A 20,324-nucleotide genomic window follows, 5' to 3' on the forward strand; every position below is an offset into this window, starting at 1 on the left:
AACGAACTGGACAACCTAGAAGAAATGGATGAACTCCTAGAAACATAAACTACTAAAACTGAAACAGAAAGAAATAGAGAATCTGAAAAGAGTGATTACCAGCAGAGATTGAATCAGTAATATAAAAACTGCCAAAAAGCCGAAGTCCAGGACGAGATGGCTTCACGTGCAAATTCTACCAAACATTTAAAGAACAGTTAACATACCTATTCTTCTCAAACTATTCCAAAAAAATAGAAAAAGGAAAATTCCTTCCAAATTCCTTTTATGAGGCATTACCCTAATACCAAAACCAGATAAAGACACCACAAAAAAGAGAACTATAGGCTAGTATCTCTGATGAACACATATGCATAAATCCTCAACAAAATGTTAGCAAACCAAATCCAAAACTACATTTAAAAAAAATCATTCACCATAATCAAGTGGGATTTACTCCCAGGATGCAAGGGTGGGTCAACATTCGCAAATTAATCAATGTGATACATCACATCATCAAGAGAAAGGACAAAAACCATATGATCATTTCAACAGATGCAGAAAAAGCATCCCACAGAGTAGAACATCCATTCGTAATAAAAGCCCTCAAAAAAGAAGGTTTAAAGGGAACATACCTCAACATAATAATGGCCATCTATCTACAAAAACCCTACAGCTAACATCCTACTCAATGGGGAAAAACAGAGCTTTTACTCTAAGGTATGGAACATGACAAGGATGCCCACTCTCACCATTTCTATTCAACATGGTACTGAAGTCCTAGCCAGAGCAATCAGCCAACAAAAAAGAAATAAAAGGCATCCAAATTGGTAAGGAAGAAGTAAAACTTGCACAATTTCCAAATGACATGATACAATATATAGAAAATCCTAGACTCCACCAAAAAACTCCTAGAACTGATCTGTGAATTCAGTAGATTCAGGATACAAAAATCAATGTGCAGAAATGTTGTACTTCTATATACTAACAATGAAGCACCCAAAAGAGAAACTAAGAAAACAATCCCACTTACAAGTGCACTGAGAATAATAAGATACCTAGAAATAAACTTAATCACGGGGATGAAACACCTGTATTTCCAAACTCTACAAAAAACTGATGAAAGAAATAGAGGTGACAGAAAGAAAAGATACTCCACGTTCATGGAATGGAACAAATATTGTTGAAATGTCCAAACTACGCAAAGCAATCTACACATTTAATGCAATCCCTCTCAAAATACCAACCAGGGTTTTTCACAGACTAGAACAATCCTCAAATTTGTATGGAACCCCAAAAGACCCCAAATAGTCAAAGCAATCTTGAAAAAGAAAAGCAAATCTGGAGGTATCACAATTCCAGACTTCAAGTTATATTAAAAATCTGTATTCAAAATAATATGGTACTGGCACAAAAACATACTCACAGATCAATGGAACAGAACAGGAAACCTAGAAATAAATTCACAATTATATGGTCAATTAATCTTTGACAAAGGCGGAAAGATATCCAATGGGAAAAAGACATCTCTTCAACAAATGGTGTTGGGAAACTGGTCAGCTACATTCAATAAAACCAGACCACTTTCCTATACCACACACAAAAATAAACTCAAGATGGAATAGACGGAACTGTAAAACCTAAAACCATAAAATTCCTGGAAGACAGTACCGACAGTAATGTCACTGACAGAGGTCATAGCAACCTTTTTCTAGACACATCTCTCAAGGCAAGGGAAATAGAAGCAAAAATAAACATTTGGGACTACATGAAAATAAAAAGCTTCCGCACAGCAAAGGAAACAATCAACAATACTAAAAGACAGCCTACAGAATCGGAGACGATATTTGCATCTGAAATATCTGATAAGTATCCAAAATATATATAAAAAAAAACTGATAAAACTCAACACCCAAAACCCAAAAAATCCAATTAAAAAATGAGAAGACACGAAGAGGCATTTCTCCAAATAAGAAATATAGATGGCCATTAGACACATGAAAAGATGCTCATCACTCCGCAAGGAAATGCAAATCAACACTATGAGGTTATCACCTCACATCTGTCAGAATGGCTAAAATGAAAAACACAAGAGGCAAGTGTGGCAGAGGATGTTAAAAAACAGGAATTCTTTTGCACTGTAGGTGGGAATGCAAACTAGTGCAACCACTGTGAAAAACAGTATATGGAGGTTCCTCAAAAGGTTAAAAATGGACTACCCTATGGTCTATCAATCACACCACTGGGTATTTACACAAAAAATACAAAAACACTAATTCAAAGGGATACATGCACCTTATGTCTACTGCAGCATTATTTACAATATCCAAATTATGGAACCAGCCCACCCGTCCATCGCATGATGAATGGCTAAAGAAGAGATGGTGTGTGGGGGTGTGTGTGTGTGTGTGTGTGTGTGTATGTACACACACACACACACCCACACACACACACACACACCCACACACACACACACCATGGAATATTATTCGGCTATAAGAAAGAAGGAAATCTTCAAAAACTAATGATGTAATGTATGGTGATTAACATAACAATAAAAAAATTAAACAAAAAAGAAAGAAGGAAATCTTGCCATTTGCAAAAACATGGATAGAACTAGGAAGTATAAGGCTAAGTGAAATAAGTCAGTCAGAGAAATACCATATGACTTCATTCATATGTGGAATTTAAGAAACAAAGAAGAAAAAGAGAGGTAAGTCAAGAAACAGACTGAACTACAGAGAACAAACTGATGGTTACCAGATGGAGGGTTGGTAAGGTGATGGGTGAAATGGGTTACAGGGATTAAGGAGTGCATTTGTTGGGACGAGCACTAGGTATTGCATGTAATTGTTGAATCACTAAATTGTACACCTGGAATTAATACATCACTGTATGTTACAAAGAAAAAACTGATACAATCAATATTGCATAATGATTCTTTTTACTTTTTTGTTTTGTTTTTGAGTCTTATTTAAATTCAATTTAACTAACACATACTGTATTAGTTTCAGAGGTAGAATTTAGTGATCACAAGTTGCATATAACACCTAGTGCTCATTCCATCAAGTGCCCGCCTTAATGCCCATCACTGTTACCCCATCGCCCCCACCTTCCCTCCAGCAACCCTCAGTTTGTTTCCTAGAGTTAAGAGTCTCTTATGGTTTGCCTTCCTCTTTTCCACATTTTTCCTTCCCTTCCCTTATGTTCATTGCTTTGTTTCTTAAATTCCACATGAGTGCAACTGTATGATTTTTGTCTTTCTCGGACTTATTTCACTTAGCATAATACCCCCTAGTTCTATCCATGTCATTGCAAATGGCAAGATTTCATTCTTTTTGATGGCTAAGTAATAGTCCATTGTGTAAGTATGTATGTGTATTTTATACCACATCTTCTTTATCCATTCATCTGTAGATGGACATCTGGGCTCTTTCCATAGTTTGGCTATTGTGGCCATTGTGGCTATAAACATTGGGGTGCATGTGCCCCTTCGGATCACTGTTTGTACCTTTGGGGTAAATACCCAGTAGTGCAATTGCTGGGTAGTAGGGTAGCTCTATTTTTAACTTTTTGAGGAACATCCATACTGTTTTCCAGAGTGGCTGCACCAGTTCTCATTCCCACCAACAGTATAAGACGGTTCTCCTTTTTCCACATCCTCGGCAACACCTGTTATTTCCCGAGTTGTTAAATTTAGCCATTCTGACTGGTGTGACGTGGTATCTCACTGTTTTTTTTTTTTTTTAAAGATTTTCATTTATTTATTTGACAGAGACACAGTGAGAGAGGGAACACAAGCAGTGGGAGTGAGAGAGGGAGAAGCAGGCTTCCTCCGGAGCATGGAGCCTGATGCGGGGCTCGATCCCAGGACCCTGGGATCATGACCTGAGCCGAAGCCAGATGCTTAATGGCTGAGCCACCCAGGCACCCCATCTCACTGTAGTTTTGATTTGTATTTCCCTGATGCCAAGTGACATTGAGCATTTTTCTTTCATGTGTCTGTTGGCCATTTGTATGTCTTCTTTGGAGAAATATCTGTTCTTCTGTCCACTTCTTGAATGGATTGTTTTTTCGGTGTTGAATTTAAAAAGTTCTTTATAGATTTTGGATTCTAGCCCTTTATCTGATATGTCATTTGCAAGTATCTTCTCCCATTCCGTAGGCTGCCTTTTAATTTTGTTGACCGTTTCCTTTGCTGTGCAAAAGCTTTTTATCTTGATGAAGTCCCAATAGTTCGTTTTTGCTTTTGTTTCCCTTGCCTTTGGAGATGTATCTTGAAAGAAGTTGCTGTGGTCGAGGTCAAAGAGGTTGCTGCCTGTGTTTTTCTCTAGGATTTTGACAGATTCCTGTCTCACAGGTCTTTCATTCATTTTGAGTTTAAAGTTCCAGTTCCAATACATTTAGTACTGAGTATTAATCTTGTCTTCTAGGCTTTCTTTTTGTTGCTGTTTGTCTCGTATCTTATGTATCTTTTTAGTTATTTATTTTTACCTTTTTTTTTATCATTTAGGTTTAAGCCCAGAAGTAAAGCCCAAAAAAACCACAACCAACCCTAAAGTAAATAAATAGTTAAATCCATAAATCTTTGCACTTCAGTATATTTTTAAGTCATTAGTAAACTGATATGCTTAATAACTGTTTCTGCTTCTCCTTTTTACAATCTTACCCATCTCTTAGAGCTATTGAAATGTTAAATGAACTAATGGTATTGTTCCTGGCATATCCTAAGTTCTCAATAAACACACAGAGGAAAGAATATTTAGTAGAGGTTCAACATTAGCTCTGAAATTCAACTCTCTGAGTTAAAATGCTAGCTCTAACACTATTTGCCATTGAATGCATTACTAAACTTTTCTAATTTCAATTTCATTTTCCTAAAGAAGTGGGAAAATAAAACTTTATAGAATAGTTGTAAGGAATAAATGAGGGGGGAAAAAAAAGCAAATATGTATAGCACCTGGCACAGAATTAATTAAATATTAGCTATTTTTATTCTTTGCAAACAAACAAAAAAGCAACCTACCTCCACTCAATGTCCCATGAGGATCAAATACATCACCCCCTAGAGTTACAGTTCTAGTCATTATCCTTTTATCAAACGCCACTTTTTTTGCATTATCCATATTATTACAAACAAACGTTGTTCCAAAGACAAATTCCATTGCTTTCTGAAGTTCTGGTTTGTATTCAACCAGGGAAAGAGCCACGTGAACATTGTTAGGACCAACCTGTGAGAAAACAACAAATATGTCACAGTACATACTACCCCTTTCTTTTCAAATATTTTACAAAACAGAACTGCTATACTAGAAATTTAAGTACTACTTACCTAGCACTACAATTCCTTTTGAACTTTCTAAAATACTATGGAAAACAAGAGTTTTAGAAAAAATTTCAAGTGTAAACATTGAAACTTCTATGGTAAGTAAAATATTTAAAGTACCAGTATTATGAGAGTGTCTATTAAGCAGGAGCCAGTACCAAGTTTCTAAATCCAAAATAGACTATTTGGACACACTCTCTTAGTTAAAATACAGCAATTGCTGGATCAACACAATTATATAAAATGTTTTATTTCAATTATTAATTTGCTTATTCTATAGTGAATACTTTTTCATTCAAATTAAACATGCTAAGCAGCCACCTATCAGTTACAGAAAAACACAACTAGCAATTGAGAAGGTAAAAAACAGGGCGCCTGGGTGGCTCAGTTGGTTAAGCGACTGCCTTTGGCTCAGCTCATGATCCTGGAGTCCCGGGATTGAGTCCTGCGTTGGGCTCCCTGCTCGGCAGGGAGTCTGCTTCTCCCTCTGACCCTCTTCCCCCTCGTGCCCTCTATCTCTCATTCTCTCTCTCTCAAATAAATAAATAAAATCTTAAAAAAAAAAGAGAGAGAAGGTAAAAAACATTTTAAAACCCTGTTTTATTTTGATCCAACTGCCTCTTCTCAACCTTTGTTGATGTATACTTCTGCCCATCTTTTTAAAACAACTAAGCATCCTTTAAGGAACTGAGTAGCAGCAAGAGAAATCAAAATGAAAGTAGCTCTGTATAACAAATTTTCAGCATTGCCCTCTGACATAGCAGCTATCATTAAAAAGGTTTGGCTAAGGGACCTGGCTGGAAGTATTTTTGCTGCTACCTGAAACCCCACTTCTTACACTGGGACTTGTCCAAAAGCTGAAGTAACTTCCAAAACCTTCCAGACCCAATGGTGATTTTTCAAAGTAAACAAAGTACTAACCAGAAACACCACCTTTCAATTACTCTGCACTCATTTTCCTTCTCCTGAGAGTACACATGTCAATACAACAGTATTTTAAAATAATTTTCACCGAAGGCTTCTCAATAGCAAGAACACTGAATATCCATTTAGTATCTTAATTATAAATGCATTTCTAAGTTTCATAGAACTGTCTTTTCAAATGATGCACTTGGAATGCCTGCTCAATAACAAACTGGTAACACTGTTGAATATTAGGACTGGCTTCATGTTATTACCCAATATTACACAACTATAATTGCCTTTTAAATGTATAGCCTTGTACTCCTCTGGGGTTTGTTTTTATTTTTTTACTAATAGCTATACCACTTTAGATCCACCTCAGCAGCTGAATGGGTATCCTGGTCCCCTGCTTTGTATGTACAGAGGCTGGAAGGCAACCGAGAGAAACTCTAATAGAAAAACATCTCTATAAGACTGACAGATAACAGTTGTCACTATGGGCAGTTAAACTGTGTCTGGCATGAAAAAAAACTGAAGAATTCTGGTATTTATAAGCTCTGTAATTCTCGTAACTCAGAGATTGGAAATTTAGTATCATGCGATAGTCATGTAACCGGACTGAAGGTTCAAAGACATTTTAACATTACAACTTTGTAATATCAAAGGTAGTTTTAGTTTTCCACTGTTTCTATTGTTCTTCCATCTATTTTCACAAAAGCCAACCCTTTTTTTGTAGCTTAAATGTTTAAGGCATGGTAACAACAAAATTTTGTGGTTCTACGTATAATTATGTCCCCCAAGTTAACGTCGCCTAACTAAAACAAAACAAAACCAAACTAAAAAACAAGATCTACATAAAACATAAAGAAGACTTACAAGATTCTGAGCGACCCTCAGAGTTTCTGGAGCAATACATCTGGCTGAAATTTTATTGAGTGGAATTATAGTGTATCGACGTTTCAATTCCCCCTTTTCTAGTAACTTTTTTCCAGTAACCTAAAAAATTGTGCATTTGAAATAAGGAAATAAAATATCAATGACAGAAAACATTCAGAGGGAAAGAGTGCAAGTTTAGAAATCCACAATTAAATCTTTAGTGCCTAGTACCCTGAACAAAGGCAAGTCTAAAACTGATAATATGCATTCTGGATTCCTAAGTAAGCATGAGACTTCTTTGGGAATATAGTTTATCAAATATACTATAATCAATAATATAATAAAAAGTTATTAACTGAATAGCTATACCTGTAAAGATAAGAAACCTTAGGAATAGCTTAAAACATCAAGAAAGTACTTAATTCTAGCAACTCATGACTTTTCCAGCTAAGGAGGAATTGTAAATTTTCTTTAATTTACCTCTGTGTCTACTATAACATTGTAGAGCCGTTCCCCAGCCACCAATTCTAAAGCTGTGGTTGCAGAAGTATCTTTCACACTAATCAGAGAAGCTACAAGTCCTTTCACACAATTTCTATTCCAGTTCTTCTCTGGATCCCTAAAATAGAACAGTTGACAAAAATTAATCTGAAACAATAAAACAGAAAAATTTGTATTTTACTAGTCAAGAGCTCGTCCTAGCAACACATCAGAAGCATATACGCTTGTAAAAAATACAAAAATTTAATGTTCAGATGACTAGCCAAATCTTGTTTTAAGTCACTCAACAGATCTTTCAGTACATAGTTTTCAATGAAACAAAAATAACTTTGATGTTTTAATCTTTTATTTTTTTTAATTTTCTTGTTATGTTGATCACCAGATGTTACATCATTAGTTTTTGATGTAGTGTTCCATGATTCATTGTTGTGCATTACACCCAGTGCTCCATGCAGAATGTGCCCTCTTTAATACCCATCACCAGGCTAACTCATACCCCTACGCTCCTCCCCTCTAGAACCCTGTTTGTTTTTCAGAGTCCATCATCTCTCATGGTTCGTCTCCCCTTCCAACTTACTCCCCTTCATTCTTCCCCTCCTGTTATCTTTTCTTTTTTCTCAACATGTTGCATTATTTGTTTCAGAAGTACAGATCTGTGATTCAACAGTCTTGCACAATTCACAGCACTCACCATAGCACATACCCTACCCAATGTCTATCACCCAGCCACCCCATCCGTCCCACCCCCCACCACTCCAGCAACACTCAGTTTGTTTCCTGAGATTAAGAATCCCTCTTATCAGTGAGGTCATATGATACATATCTTTCTGTGATTGACTTATTTCACGCAGTATAACACCCTCCAGTTCCATCCACGTCGTTGCAACTGGCATGATCTCATTCCTTTTATGGCTGCATAATATTCCATCGTATATATATACCACCTCTTCTTTATCCATTCATCTGTCGATGGACATCTTGGCTCTTTCCACAGTTTGGCTATTGTGGACACTGCTGCTATAAACATTGGGGTGCATGTACCCCTTCGGATCCCTACATTTCTTTGTGGTAAATACCCAGTAGTGAAATTGCTGGATCGTAGGGTAGCTCTATTTCAACTGTTTGAGGAACCTCCATACTGTTTTCCAGAGGGGTTGCACCAGCTTGCATTCCCATCAACAGTGTAGGAGGGTTCCCCTTTCTCCACATCCCTGCCAACATCTCTCGTTTTCTGACTTGTTAATTTTAGCCATTCTGACTGGTGTGAGGTGGTATCTCATTGAGGTTTTGATTTGGATTTCACTGATGTGAGCGATGTTGAGCACTTTTTCATGAGTCTGTTGGCCATTTGGATGTCTCCTTTGGATAAATGTCTGTTCATGCCTTCTGCCCATTTCTTCATTGGATTATTTGTTCTTTGGGTGTTGAGTTTGAGAAGTTCTTTATAGATTTTGGATACTAGCCCTTTATCTGATATGTCATTTGCAAATATTTTTTCACATTCTCTCGGTTGTCTTTTGGTTTTGTGGACTGTTTCTTTTGCTGTGCCAAAGCTTTTTATCTTGATGAAATCCCAATAGTTCATTTTTGCCCTTCCTTCGCTTGCCTTTGGTGATGTTTCTAGGAAGAAGTTAATGCGGCTGAGGTCGAAGAGGTTGCTACCTGTGTTCTTTCGGATTTTCTTGGACTCCTGTCTCACGTTTAGGTCTTTCAACCATTTGGAGTCTGTTTTTGGGTGCGGTGTAAGGAAATGGTCCAGTTTCATTCTTCTGCATGTGGCTGTCCAGTTTTCCCAACACCATTGGTTGAAGAGACTGTGTTTTTTCCATTGGACATTCTTGCCTGCTTTGTCAAAGATGAGTTGACCATAGAGTTGAGGGTCCATTTCTGGGCTCTCGATTCTGTTCCATTAATCTATGTGTCTGTTTTTGTGCCATTACCATAGTGTCTTGATGATGACAGCTTTGTAATAGAGTTGGAAGTCCGGAATTGTGATGCCACCAGCTTTGCTTTTCTTTTTCAATATGCCTCTGGCTATTCGGGGTCTCTTCTGGTTCCATACAAATTTTAGGATTATTTGTTACATTTCTTTGAAAAAAGTGGATGGTATTTTGATAGGGATTGCATTGAATGTGTAGATTGCTCTAGGTAGCACTATCTTCACAATGTTCATTCTTCCAATCCATGGGCATGGACCGTTTTTCCATTTCTTTCTGTCTTCAATTTCTTTCATGAGTATTTTATAGTTTTCTGAGTACAGATCCTTTGCCTCTTTGATTAAATTTATTCCTAGGTATCTTATGGTTTCGGGTGCAGTTGTAAATGCAATCGACTCCTTAATTTCTCTTTCTTCTGTCTTGTTGTTGGTGTATATGAATGCCACTGATTTCTGTGCATTGATTTTATATCCTGCTACTTCACTGAATTCCTGTATGAGTTCTAACAGTTTTGGGGTGGAGTCTTTTGAGTTTTCCACATACAGTATCATATCATCTGCAAAGAGAGTTTGACTTCCTCTTTGAGATTTGGATGCCTTGGATTTCTTTTTGTTGTCTGATTGCTGTGGCTAGGACTTCTAATACTATGTTGAATAGCAGTGGTGAGACTGGACATCCCTGCCGCGTTCCTGACCTTAGGGGAAAAGCTCTCAGCTTTTCCCCATTGAGAATGATATTTGCTGTAGGTTTTTCATAGATGGCTTTTATGATATTGAGGTATGTACCCTCTATCCCTATACTCTATAGCGTCTTGATCAAGAAAGGATGCTGTACTTTGTCAAATGCTTTTTGTGCATCTATTGAGAGGATCATATGATTCTTGTTCTTTCTTTTGTTAATGTATTGTTTCACGTTGATTGATTTGCGGATGTTGAACCAGCCTTGCAGCCCAAGGATACATCCCTCTTAGTCGTGGTGAATAATGCTTTTAATGGACTGTTGGATCCTATTGGCTAGTATTTTGGTGAGAATTTTTGCATCCATGTTCATCAAGGATATTGGTCTGTAATTCTCCTTTTTGATGGGGTCTTTGTCTGGTTTTGGGATCAAGGTAATGGTGGCCTCATAAAATGAGTTTGGACGTTTTCCTTCCATTTCTATTTTTTGTAACAGTTTCAGGAGAATAGGTATTAATCTTCTTTAAATGTGTGATAGAATTCCCCTGGGAAGCCATCTGGCCCTGGGCTTTTGTTTCTTGGGAGATTTTTGATGACTGCTTCAATTTCCTTAGTGGCTATAGGTCTGTTCAGGTTTTCTATTTCTTCCTGGTTCAATTTTGGTAGTTGATACATCTCTAGGAATGCACCCATTTCTTCCAGGTTATCTAAATTGCTGGCATAGAGTTGCTCATAATATGTTCTTATAATTGTTTGTATTTCTTTGGTGTTGGTTGTGATCTCTCCTCTTTCATTCATGATTTTGTGGATTTGGGTCATTTCTCTTTTCTTTTTGATAAGGCTGGCCAGGGCTTTATCAATCTTGTTAATTCTTTCAAAGAACCAGCTCCTAGTTTTGTTGATCTGTTCTACTGTTCTTTCATTTCTAGTTCATTGATTTCTGCTCTGATCTTTATTATTTCTCTTCTCCTGCTGGGTTTAGGCTTTATTTGCTGTTCTTTCTCCAGCTCCTTTAGGTGTAGGGTTAGGCTGTGCATTTGAGACCTTTCTTGTTTCTTGAGAAAGGCTTGTATTGCTATACACTTTCCTCTCAGGACTGCCTTTGCTGTATCCCAAAGATTTTGAACAGTTGTGTTTTCATTTTCATTGGTTTCCATGAATTTTTTAAATTCTTCTTTAATTTCCTGGTTGACCCATTCATTCTTTAGGAGGATGCTCTTTAGCCTCCATGTATTTGAGTTCTTTCCGACTTTCCTCTTGTGATTGAGTTCTAGTTTCAAAGCACTGTGGTCTGAAAATATGCAGGGAATGATCCCAATCTTTTGGTACCGGTTGAGACCTGATTTGTGACCTAATATGTGATCGATTCTGGAGAATGTTCCATGGGCACTAGAGAAGAATGTGTATTCCATTGCTTTGGGATGGAATGTTCTGAATATATATATCTCTGAAGTCCATTTGGTCCAGTGTGTCATGTAAAGTCTTTATTTCCTTTTTGATCTTTTGCTTAGATGATCTGTCCATTTTAGTCAGGAGGGTGTTAAAGTCCCCCACTATTATTGTATTGTTGTCAATGTGTTTCTTCGCTTTTGTTATTGCCTTATATAATTGGCTGCTCCCATGTTAGGGGCATAGATATTTACAATTGTTAGATCTTCTTGTTGGTAGACCCTTTAAGTAGGATATAGTGTCCTTCCTCATCTCTTATTACAGTCTTTGTTTTAAAATCTAATTTGTCTGAGATAAGGATTGCCACCCCAGCTTTCTTTTGGTGTCCATTAGCATGGTACATGGTTTTCCATGCCCTCACTTTCAATCTGGGGGTGTGTTTGGGTCTCAAATGAGTCTCTTGCAGACAGCATATTGATGGGTCTTGTTTTTTAACCCAATCTGATAGCCTGTGTCTTTTGATTGGGGCACTGAGTCCATTTACATTCAGGGTAACTATTGAAAGGTATGAATTTAGTGCCATTGTACTGCCTGTAAGGTGACTGTGACTATATATTGTCTGTGTTCCTTTCTGATCTATGCTGCTTTTAGGCTCTCTCTTTGCTTAGAGGACCCCTTTCAACATTTCTTGGAGGGCTGGTTTTGTGTGTGCAAATTCCTTTAGTTTTTGTTTGTCCTGGAAGCTTTTTATCTCTCCTTTTATTTTCAATGACAGCCTAGCAGGATATAGTATTCTTGGCTGCATATTTTTCTCGTTTAGTGCTCTGAAGATATCTTGCCAGTCCTTTCTGGCCTGCCAGGTCTCTGTGGATAGGTCTGTTGCCAATCTAATATTTCTACCATTATAGGTTACACATCTCTTCTCCCAAGCTGCTTTCAGGATTTTCTCTTTGTCTCTGAGACTCGTAAGTTTTACTATTAGATGTCGGGGGGTTGACTTATTTTTATTGATTTTGAGAGGGGTTCTCTGTGCCTCCTGGATTTTGATGCCCGTTTCCTTCCTCACATTAGGGACGTTCTCTGCTATTATTTGCTCCAATATACCTTCTGCCCCTCTCTGTCTTTCTTCTTCTTCTGGGATCCCAATTATTCTAATGTTTCGTCTTATCATATCGCTTATCTCTCGAATTCTGCCCTCGCGATCCTATAGTTGTTTATCTCTCTTTTTCTCAGCTTCTTTATTTTCCATCATTTGGTCTTCTATATTACTGATTCTCTCTTCTGCCTCATTTATCCTAGCAGTTAGTGCCCCCATTTTTGATTGCACCTCATCAATAGCCTTTTTGATTTCGACTTGGTTAGATTTTAGTTCTTTTATTTCTCCAGAAAGGGTTTCTCTAATAACTTCCACGCTTTTTTCAAGCCCAGCTAGTATCTTTAAAGTCATGATTCTGAACTCTAGGTCCGACATCGTACTAATGTTCGTATTGTGTAGGTCCCTGGCTGACGGTACTACCTCTTGTTCTTTTTGCTGAGGTGATTTTTTTCGTCTTGTCATTTTGTCCAGAGGAGAATAGATGAATGAGAGAACAAAATGCTAACAGGTTAACAATGTCCCCAGCAAATATACTGTATACAAATCAGAAAAGACCTGAAACCAGGGGAAAAGAAAGGGAAGGAAAGAAAAAAGAAAGAGAAAAAAAGATAAAAAGAAAAACAGAACAATACAAAAAAAGCAGAATATGATCAAATATGATCAGGCTAGTGCATAGATCAGTGCCACACACTAGATTTTGGGCGTATTTTGGCATGTTAGAAAAAAGTGCCTCCTAAAATTTTAAAGGAAGAAAAACATATATGTACAAAATAAGGGTTGATACAATGAAGGGATGGAAGATGACTGTAAAGATGTGAATTATAAAAGATTTTATAAAAGGAATTGATAAGTTGTTTGAAAAAAAGAAAGAAGATTAAAAAAAAAAAAGAAAAAAGGGAGAGAATGTGATCAGGCAGGAGACTAGAACAAAGCCATACACTAGTGATTTAGGGTATATTTTCATCTTTTAGAAGAAACTGTATCTCAAAATTTTGAAGAGGGAACAACTTATATATATATGCCAAAAATAAGGGTAACTACTATGAAGGGATAAAATATGACTCTAAAAATGAAAAATAAATTTTTTTTTAAAAAAGGTATTGATAAGATGTTGTTTGAATAAGGAAAAAGAAAAATTAAAAAAAAAGTTAAAAAATTAACTTTGATGAACTAATGAATCATGGTAAAAAAAAGCCATGAATTCGATGTGCAGTATTCCCCTAGCGCTGGAGTTCTCCCGTTCTCCTTGATCAGTAAACTTGGTCTTGGCTTGCTGGCTGTTCGTGCTGATCTTCTGCGGGAGGGGCCTGTTGCCGTGGTTTCCAAATGTCTTTGCTGGAGGCTGAATTGCCCCACCCTTGTCAGTCTGGGCTAAGCAAGCTGCTCGGGTTTGCTCTCAGGAGCTTTTGTTCCCTGCAAGCTCTGGTACAGCTTTAGAGGACCAGGGTGAAAATGGTGGCCTCCCAATCTCCACCCGGAGGAGCTGAGAACTCAGGACCCTGCTCCTCAGTGTGCCCCCAGAGAAAAGCAGTCACTCCCGTCTCCCCGGTCTCCGGCCGCACTCCATGCTCACCCGGCCTGTGACCGAGTGTTTGTATCTCTGGCACCTGACCCCGTGTGGAGTCTCCAAACCCAGCAGATCCCTGCGGTGCGTTTCCGCGCCACTCCTCCCGGGGTAGAAAGGGGAGTCTCCCCAGCTCTGCCGCTTGTTGGGTCCCTGCTGGAGAAGCAGTGGGCCGACTGGGCCACGGATCACAGTTTTTGGCAACCCTGAGCTGAGAGCCCACGCCTTGGCTTTGTCTCTGCAGCCAGCTTTCCCGCTCCGATACCTGGGAGCTCTGCCACAGTCAGGCACCCCTGGTCTTTCTGTGACCCCCGAGGGTCCTGAGACCGCACTGTCCCGGGAGGATTCCACCCTCCGGTTAGCCACTGCAGCAACATCCCTCAGTGGAGCCGGCTTCTAAAAGGTCCGATTTTGTGCTCCGCGGCTCTATCACTTGCCAGAAGCGGCCGACGGAGGCCCTCTCCCCAGCCGTCTATCCTCCCGAATATCGCCTCGGATTCACTTCTCCACATGTCCTACCTTCCAGTAAGTGGTCGCTTCTCTGTTCAGAGAGTTGTTGCTACTCTCCTCTTCGATCTCCTGTTGGGTTCATAGGTGTTCAGAATGCTTTGATCCCTATTCAGCTGAATTCCTGAGACCAGATGAAATCTAGGTCTCCTACTCGTCCACCATCTTGCTCCGCCCCCGAAATTATAATCTTTTTTTTTAAAGACTTATTTCAGGAGCGCCTGGGTGGCTCAGTCGTTAAGCATCTGCCTTCGGCTCAGGTCATGATCCCAGGGTCCTGGAATCAAGACCCACATCAGGCTCCCTGCTCTGCGGGAAGCCTGCTTCTTCCTCTCCCAATCCCCCTGCTTGTGTTCCTGCTCTATCTCTTTAAAAAAAAAAAACAAAAAACAAAAAACAAAAAACAACTTTATTTATTTGAGAGAGAGTGAGTGCGGAGCCCCACACAGGGCTCAATCTCAGAAGCCTGAGATCATGACCTGAGCTGAAACCGAGTCACTCAACCGACTGAGCCACTCAGGCTCCCCCGAGGCTATAATCTTTGTAATACATATATTACTCTAAGTATTCCATGAAAAAAACCCATGTAAATTTGTAAATTTTAAAATGTTAATTTAGATATTTAAGGAATCTTTCGACTGAGATTTAATTTCCCTCATTTTGGTCTTAAGAATTCCCACTGCCAACACTTGAAACATTTCAATAAACATTTAAGAAAAAAAAATGCCAATTAAGGATAAGCAGCTTACAATATTTTTCATACAAAAATCTTAATGTTAACAAAATATTCAGATTGTCTTCCATCTTAAATGAAAATATATCTTGGTTAACATTTCAGTAAGTGTTTAGGGAAAAAATACCAATTAAGGAAAAGTAGCTTACAATATTTTTCATACAGAAATCTTGATGTAATGAAATTTTCAGATTGTCTTCGAGCTTAAATAAAAATATATCTTGGCTATTACCATGTTAAAATTTAAGGTTTAAATTAAATCTCTTACCTGTAGGCAAATTGAATATTAGGAAATCTGGCTAAGAGAGCTTCATATGTTTCTTTCAATCTACTGATATCACGAGATAGCTGCCTGCGCTTTTCCAGAAGTCCTTCCTCTTTGTTTTCTGAACAGTAAATCACAAGTAAATTGAAACAGTTTTAAAAATGCAAATATTCTACAGTTTAAAGAAACTATCAATAACCTCTATTTCCAAAGGATTCCTAGAAGCAAAACACAAATTTCTGGTATTAAATAAAAAGCATGCTTAACATCAAAGATCAAGTAGACAATTATTACCAATAAGTAACAGAAATTTTCATTCCAAAAACAATGTATGAATTGAATAACTATTCATTTGGAAATATAACTATTTTATAAATATATAAAATATAACTATTTTTATAGTTATAAAAATATAACCATTTTTAACTATTTAACTATTATATAACTAAAATTAACTATTCAATGTGGAAATATACAAACGACATTTTGGGAGTTTTCAAATGGCACTTTGGTAACCGAAGCAGGAAACTGTCAGTAGTGAGTTTTCAAAAATTCAAAGAGCTGGGAAGATGGTAAAGTGGAGAATCTTAACCTCACCACATCCCATGGATTCAACTAGATAACACCTACATCAGTGTAACCCAGAAAACATCCCAAACACTTACAGAACAGACTCTCCACAGCTAAATGTAGAGAAGAGGCCACATGAAATAGGGTAGGAAGGGCAGAGATAGTCAGGAGCCAAGCAGACCTGTGGGACTGTCAATGGAAGGGAGGGACACCGAGGACACAAAAAGGGGAGAGAAATGGACTGTAGTCACACCAGGCATCCCAAGCACAGGGAACCGCAAGGGGAAGACAAATCCCCACTGAGCGGCGCCTGGGTGGCTCAGTCAGTTAAGCGTCTGCCTTCGGCTCAGGTCATGAGCCTAGGGTCCTGGGATCAAGCCCCGCATCGGGCTCCCTGCTCAGCATTGTCGGCTTCTCCCTCTACCTGCTTGTGCTCTCTCGTGCTCACTCTCTCTCTCCCCCTCTCAAATAAATAAAATCTGAAAAAAACAAAACAAAACAAAAAACACTAAAAAACCATTTCCCTTTGAAAACCAGAGGGGCATTACTTCACAAGTTCTTATGATCTGTAGGGCCTAACACTTGGAACTTTAAAACTCAGCAGGCTCAAACACTTGGAACTTTAAAACTCAGCAGGCTCAGCTCTAAGAGAGCTGGGAGGGTGAGAGGAAACAGACTCCCCGTCCCTAAAGAGATAGCACGATAAAAGCAGCAGTCTGAAAAGCTGCCTGGAGTATTCTGGTGAGAGATTTGTTTACCAATCTCAGAGCATGTGCTGGAGGGGCAGGGATCCTTGGGAGACTTCTCCGGGAACAAAAGAGCTGGCAGGCACTATTTTCCTCCTCTGCCACCCCCCAGATCCTAGACACACAGACACTTGCAGGAACCAGCATAGGTCTCCACCTAGCTTGCTAACAGTGCATCTCACCCAAGTTTTGCAGACACGTCCCTTCCCACAACAGACCTGTGCAAACCTTTTTTTTTTTATTTATTTTTTTTTAAAGATTTTATTTATTTATTTGAGAGAGAGAGAGAGAGAGAATGAGAGAGAAAGCACATGAGATGGGGGGAGGGTCAGAGGGAGAAGCAGACTCCCTGCCGAGCAGGGAGCCCGATGCGGGACTCGATCCAGGCACTCCAGGATCATGACCTGAGCCAAAGGCAGTCGCCCAACCAACTGAGCCACCCAGGCGCCCCGACCTGTGCAAACCTTGATAAAACTGCTGCCCCGCTCTGCTTTCTCGTGTGGACCTGCCCCCTCCAATACGCTCTGGGTCAGAGCCCATCCAAAGCAGTACAAGCCAGGCAGGGTACAAACAGCTCCAACAGGGACCAACCCCACTCTAAAATAACTCCCTACGCTGCAGAGAGGGGAAGATAACTATATATACCAGTCCTACTGCGGCCTCAGCAGTAGGCTGGGGTCAGATACCTGGTCTGACTGCAGGCCTCACCCACCGAGGACTTTCTCAGGGGAAAACAACAAGCAGTTCTACCCCAGCTACCCCAGCAGTTCTGTGCTAGTGGGCCATCACTACCTACCTCTTCTCCCCTCCCCACCTTACTTCCCCTGACACTAGCTGCTGATGCCCCCAGATTTCAGGGCAGTGTTGGGGTCTCCGTGTAGTCTCAGCAGCTTCTTCCTCTCTGGCAAACACCTGGTCTGACTCAAGTCAAGCCCAAGGCAGCCCCAGACTGGCCCACTAACAACACAGAGTTCAAACCCTGTCCATGACAGGCAAAGAGAGACATTCCAGACGAGTAGACTAAGGGCAAAAGCAGCTTAGCCACAATAGTAGGGTACATATAGGGTACAGGAGATACCACTAAAGCATCAGGTTCTGGTGAACAGGGGACACTGCGCTGAGGGCATTACAGGACTCTTCTTCTTCAGGTCATTACTCTCAAGAGCAAGAGATGTAGCTAATGTTCCTAATGTGTAGAAACAGACACAGAGAGACAAAATGAGGAGATGCAGGGCTATATCCCAAAGGAAAGAGGAGGACAAAATCACAGCAAGAGCTCAATGAAACAGAGAGGAGGAATATGCCTGATAAAGAATTTAAAGTCATGATCATAAAAATACTCACTGGACCTGGAAAAGACTGAACTTCAGTGAGATCCTTAACAAAGAGAAAACAAAGGAGAACCAATCAGAGATGAAGAACTCAATAAATGAAATTAAAAATACTCAAGATGGAACAAATAGTAGACTAGAGGCAGAAGAATGGATCAGCAACCTGGAGGACAAAGTAACAGAAGGCAATCAAGCTGAACAGGTGATAAGACAAAATAACAAAAAATGATAACAGACTTAGGGAACTCAGCAATACCATCAAGTGTAATAACTTTCCCATTATAGAGATTCCAGGAGAGAGAGAAAAGGGGGCAGAAAATCTGAAGAAAGAATAACTGAAAACTTCTTGAATCTAGGGAAGGAAACAGATCTAGATCCAGAAGGCAAAGAGAGCCCCCAACAAAATCAACTCAAGGGGGTCCAAACCAAGACACACAGTAATTAAAATGGCAAAAAGTGTTATAGAGAATTTTAAAAGCATCAAGAGAAAACAGTTACAAGCAAGGGAAACTCCGTAGGCTATCAGTTGATTTTTCGGTGCAAACCTTGTAAGCCAGAAGGGAGTGGCATGCTATATTCAAGTGCTGAAAGAAAAAAAGCCTGTAGCCAAGAGTATTCTATCCAGCAAGGCCATCATTCTTTTTAAGTGCACATGGAACATTTTAAAGAATAGATCACATATTAGGCCACAAAGAAGTCTCAACAAATTCTTACCACAATGCTAAGAAACTAGAAATCAACCACAAGAAAGTCTTCAAAAAGTACAAACACATGAAGGATAAAAACATGCTACTAAAGAATGAATGGGTCAACCAAGAAAAAAAAAAAGGGAAATAAGTACATGGAGACAAATGAAAATGAAAACACAGTGGTCCAAAATCTTTGGGAGGCAGTAAGCTGTTCTAAGGGGGAAGTTTATAGCAATACAGGCCTACCTCAAGAAGCAAGAAGTACCTCAAACATCCTAACCTTATACCTAAAGGAGCTAGAAAAACAAACAAAACCCAAAACCAGCAGAAAGAAATAATACAGATTAGAGTAGAAACAAATAAAATAGAAACTAAAAGAAAAGAATAAAAGAAACCAGGAGTTGGTTTTTTAAAGATCAAACAAAATTGATAAACCTTTAGCCAGACTCAGCAAGAAAATAAAGAAGACTCAAATGAAATCAGAAATGAGAAATAACAACCAACACCACAGAAATACAAACAACTGTAAGAGAATATATTATGAAGAAATATATACCAACAAACTGGACAACCTAGAATGGATAAATTCCCAGAAACATATAACCCAACAAAAATTTATTTCTTCCTGTTTCAGTTTAACAGACTGACTACCAAAAATGAAACTGAGTAAGTAATATAAAAACTCCCAAAAAGCCAAAGTCCAGGACCAGACAGTTTCATAGACAAATTCTATCAAACTTTTTTTTTTTTTAAGATTTTTATTTATTTGACAGAGAGAGACACAGCACGGTAGGAAACACAAGCAGGGGGAGTGGGAGAGGGAGAGGGAGAAGCAAGTTTCCTGCAGAGCAGGGAGCCTGACGTGGGGCTTGATCCCAGGACCCTGGGATCATGACCAGAGCCGAAGGCAGACGATTAACGACTGAGCCACCCAGGTGCCCCTCTATCAAACACTTAAAGAACAGTTAATACCTATTCTTCTCAAACTATTCCAAAAAATAGAAAAGGAAGGAAAACTTCCAAATTCATTCTATGAAGCCAGCATTACCTTGATTAAAAAAAAAAAAAAACAAACAGATAAAGACACTAAAAAAAGAACTACAGGCAGTATCTCTGATGAATATAAATGCAAAAATCCTCAACAAAATATTAATAAACCAAATCCAACAATACATTAAAAGAAATGATTCACCACAATCAAATGTGATTTATTCCTGGGTTAAAAGGTGGTTAAA

At 38.9% G+C, this 20,324-nt stretch overlaps 1 protein-coding gene across 1 annotated transcript in view; it reads right to left on the bottom strand.

The window, feature by feature from the left end:
• The window catches only part of SMC2 (structural maintenance of chromosomes 2), a 72,091-nt gene that overhangs the window by 34,606 nt on the left and 17,161 nt on the right, over window positions 1-20,324 (bottom strand). The window contains exons 12-15 of the mRNA XM_027616772.2: window positions 15,757-15,874; window positions 7,565-7,703; window positions 7,085-7,204; window positions 5,006-5,210 (exon numbers count right to left, since the gene is read on the bottom strand). Coding sequence (XP_027472573.1) covers window positions 5,006-5,210; window positions 7,085-7,204; window positions 7,565-7,703; window positions 15,757-15,874 — 582 coding nt within the window. The remainder of the gene's footprint in view (window positions 1-5,005; window positions 5,211-7,084; window positions 7,205-7,564; window positions 7,704-15,756; window positions 15,875-20,324) is intronic.

The sequence above is a fragment of the Zalophus californianus genome, chromosome 13, assembly GCF_009762305.2.
Source record: "Zalophus californianus isolate mZalCal1 chromosome 13, mZalCal1.pri.v2, whole genome shotgun sequence".
In the NCBI taxonomy this organism is placed as follows: Eukaryota; Metazoa; Chordata; class Mammalia; order Carnivora; family Otariidae; genus Zalophus; species Zalophus californianus.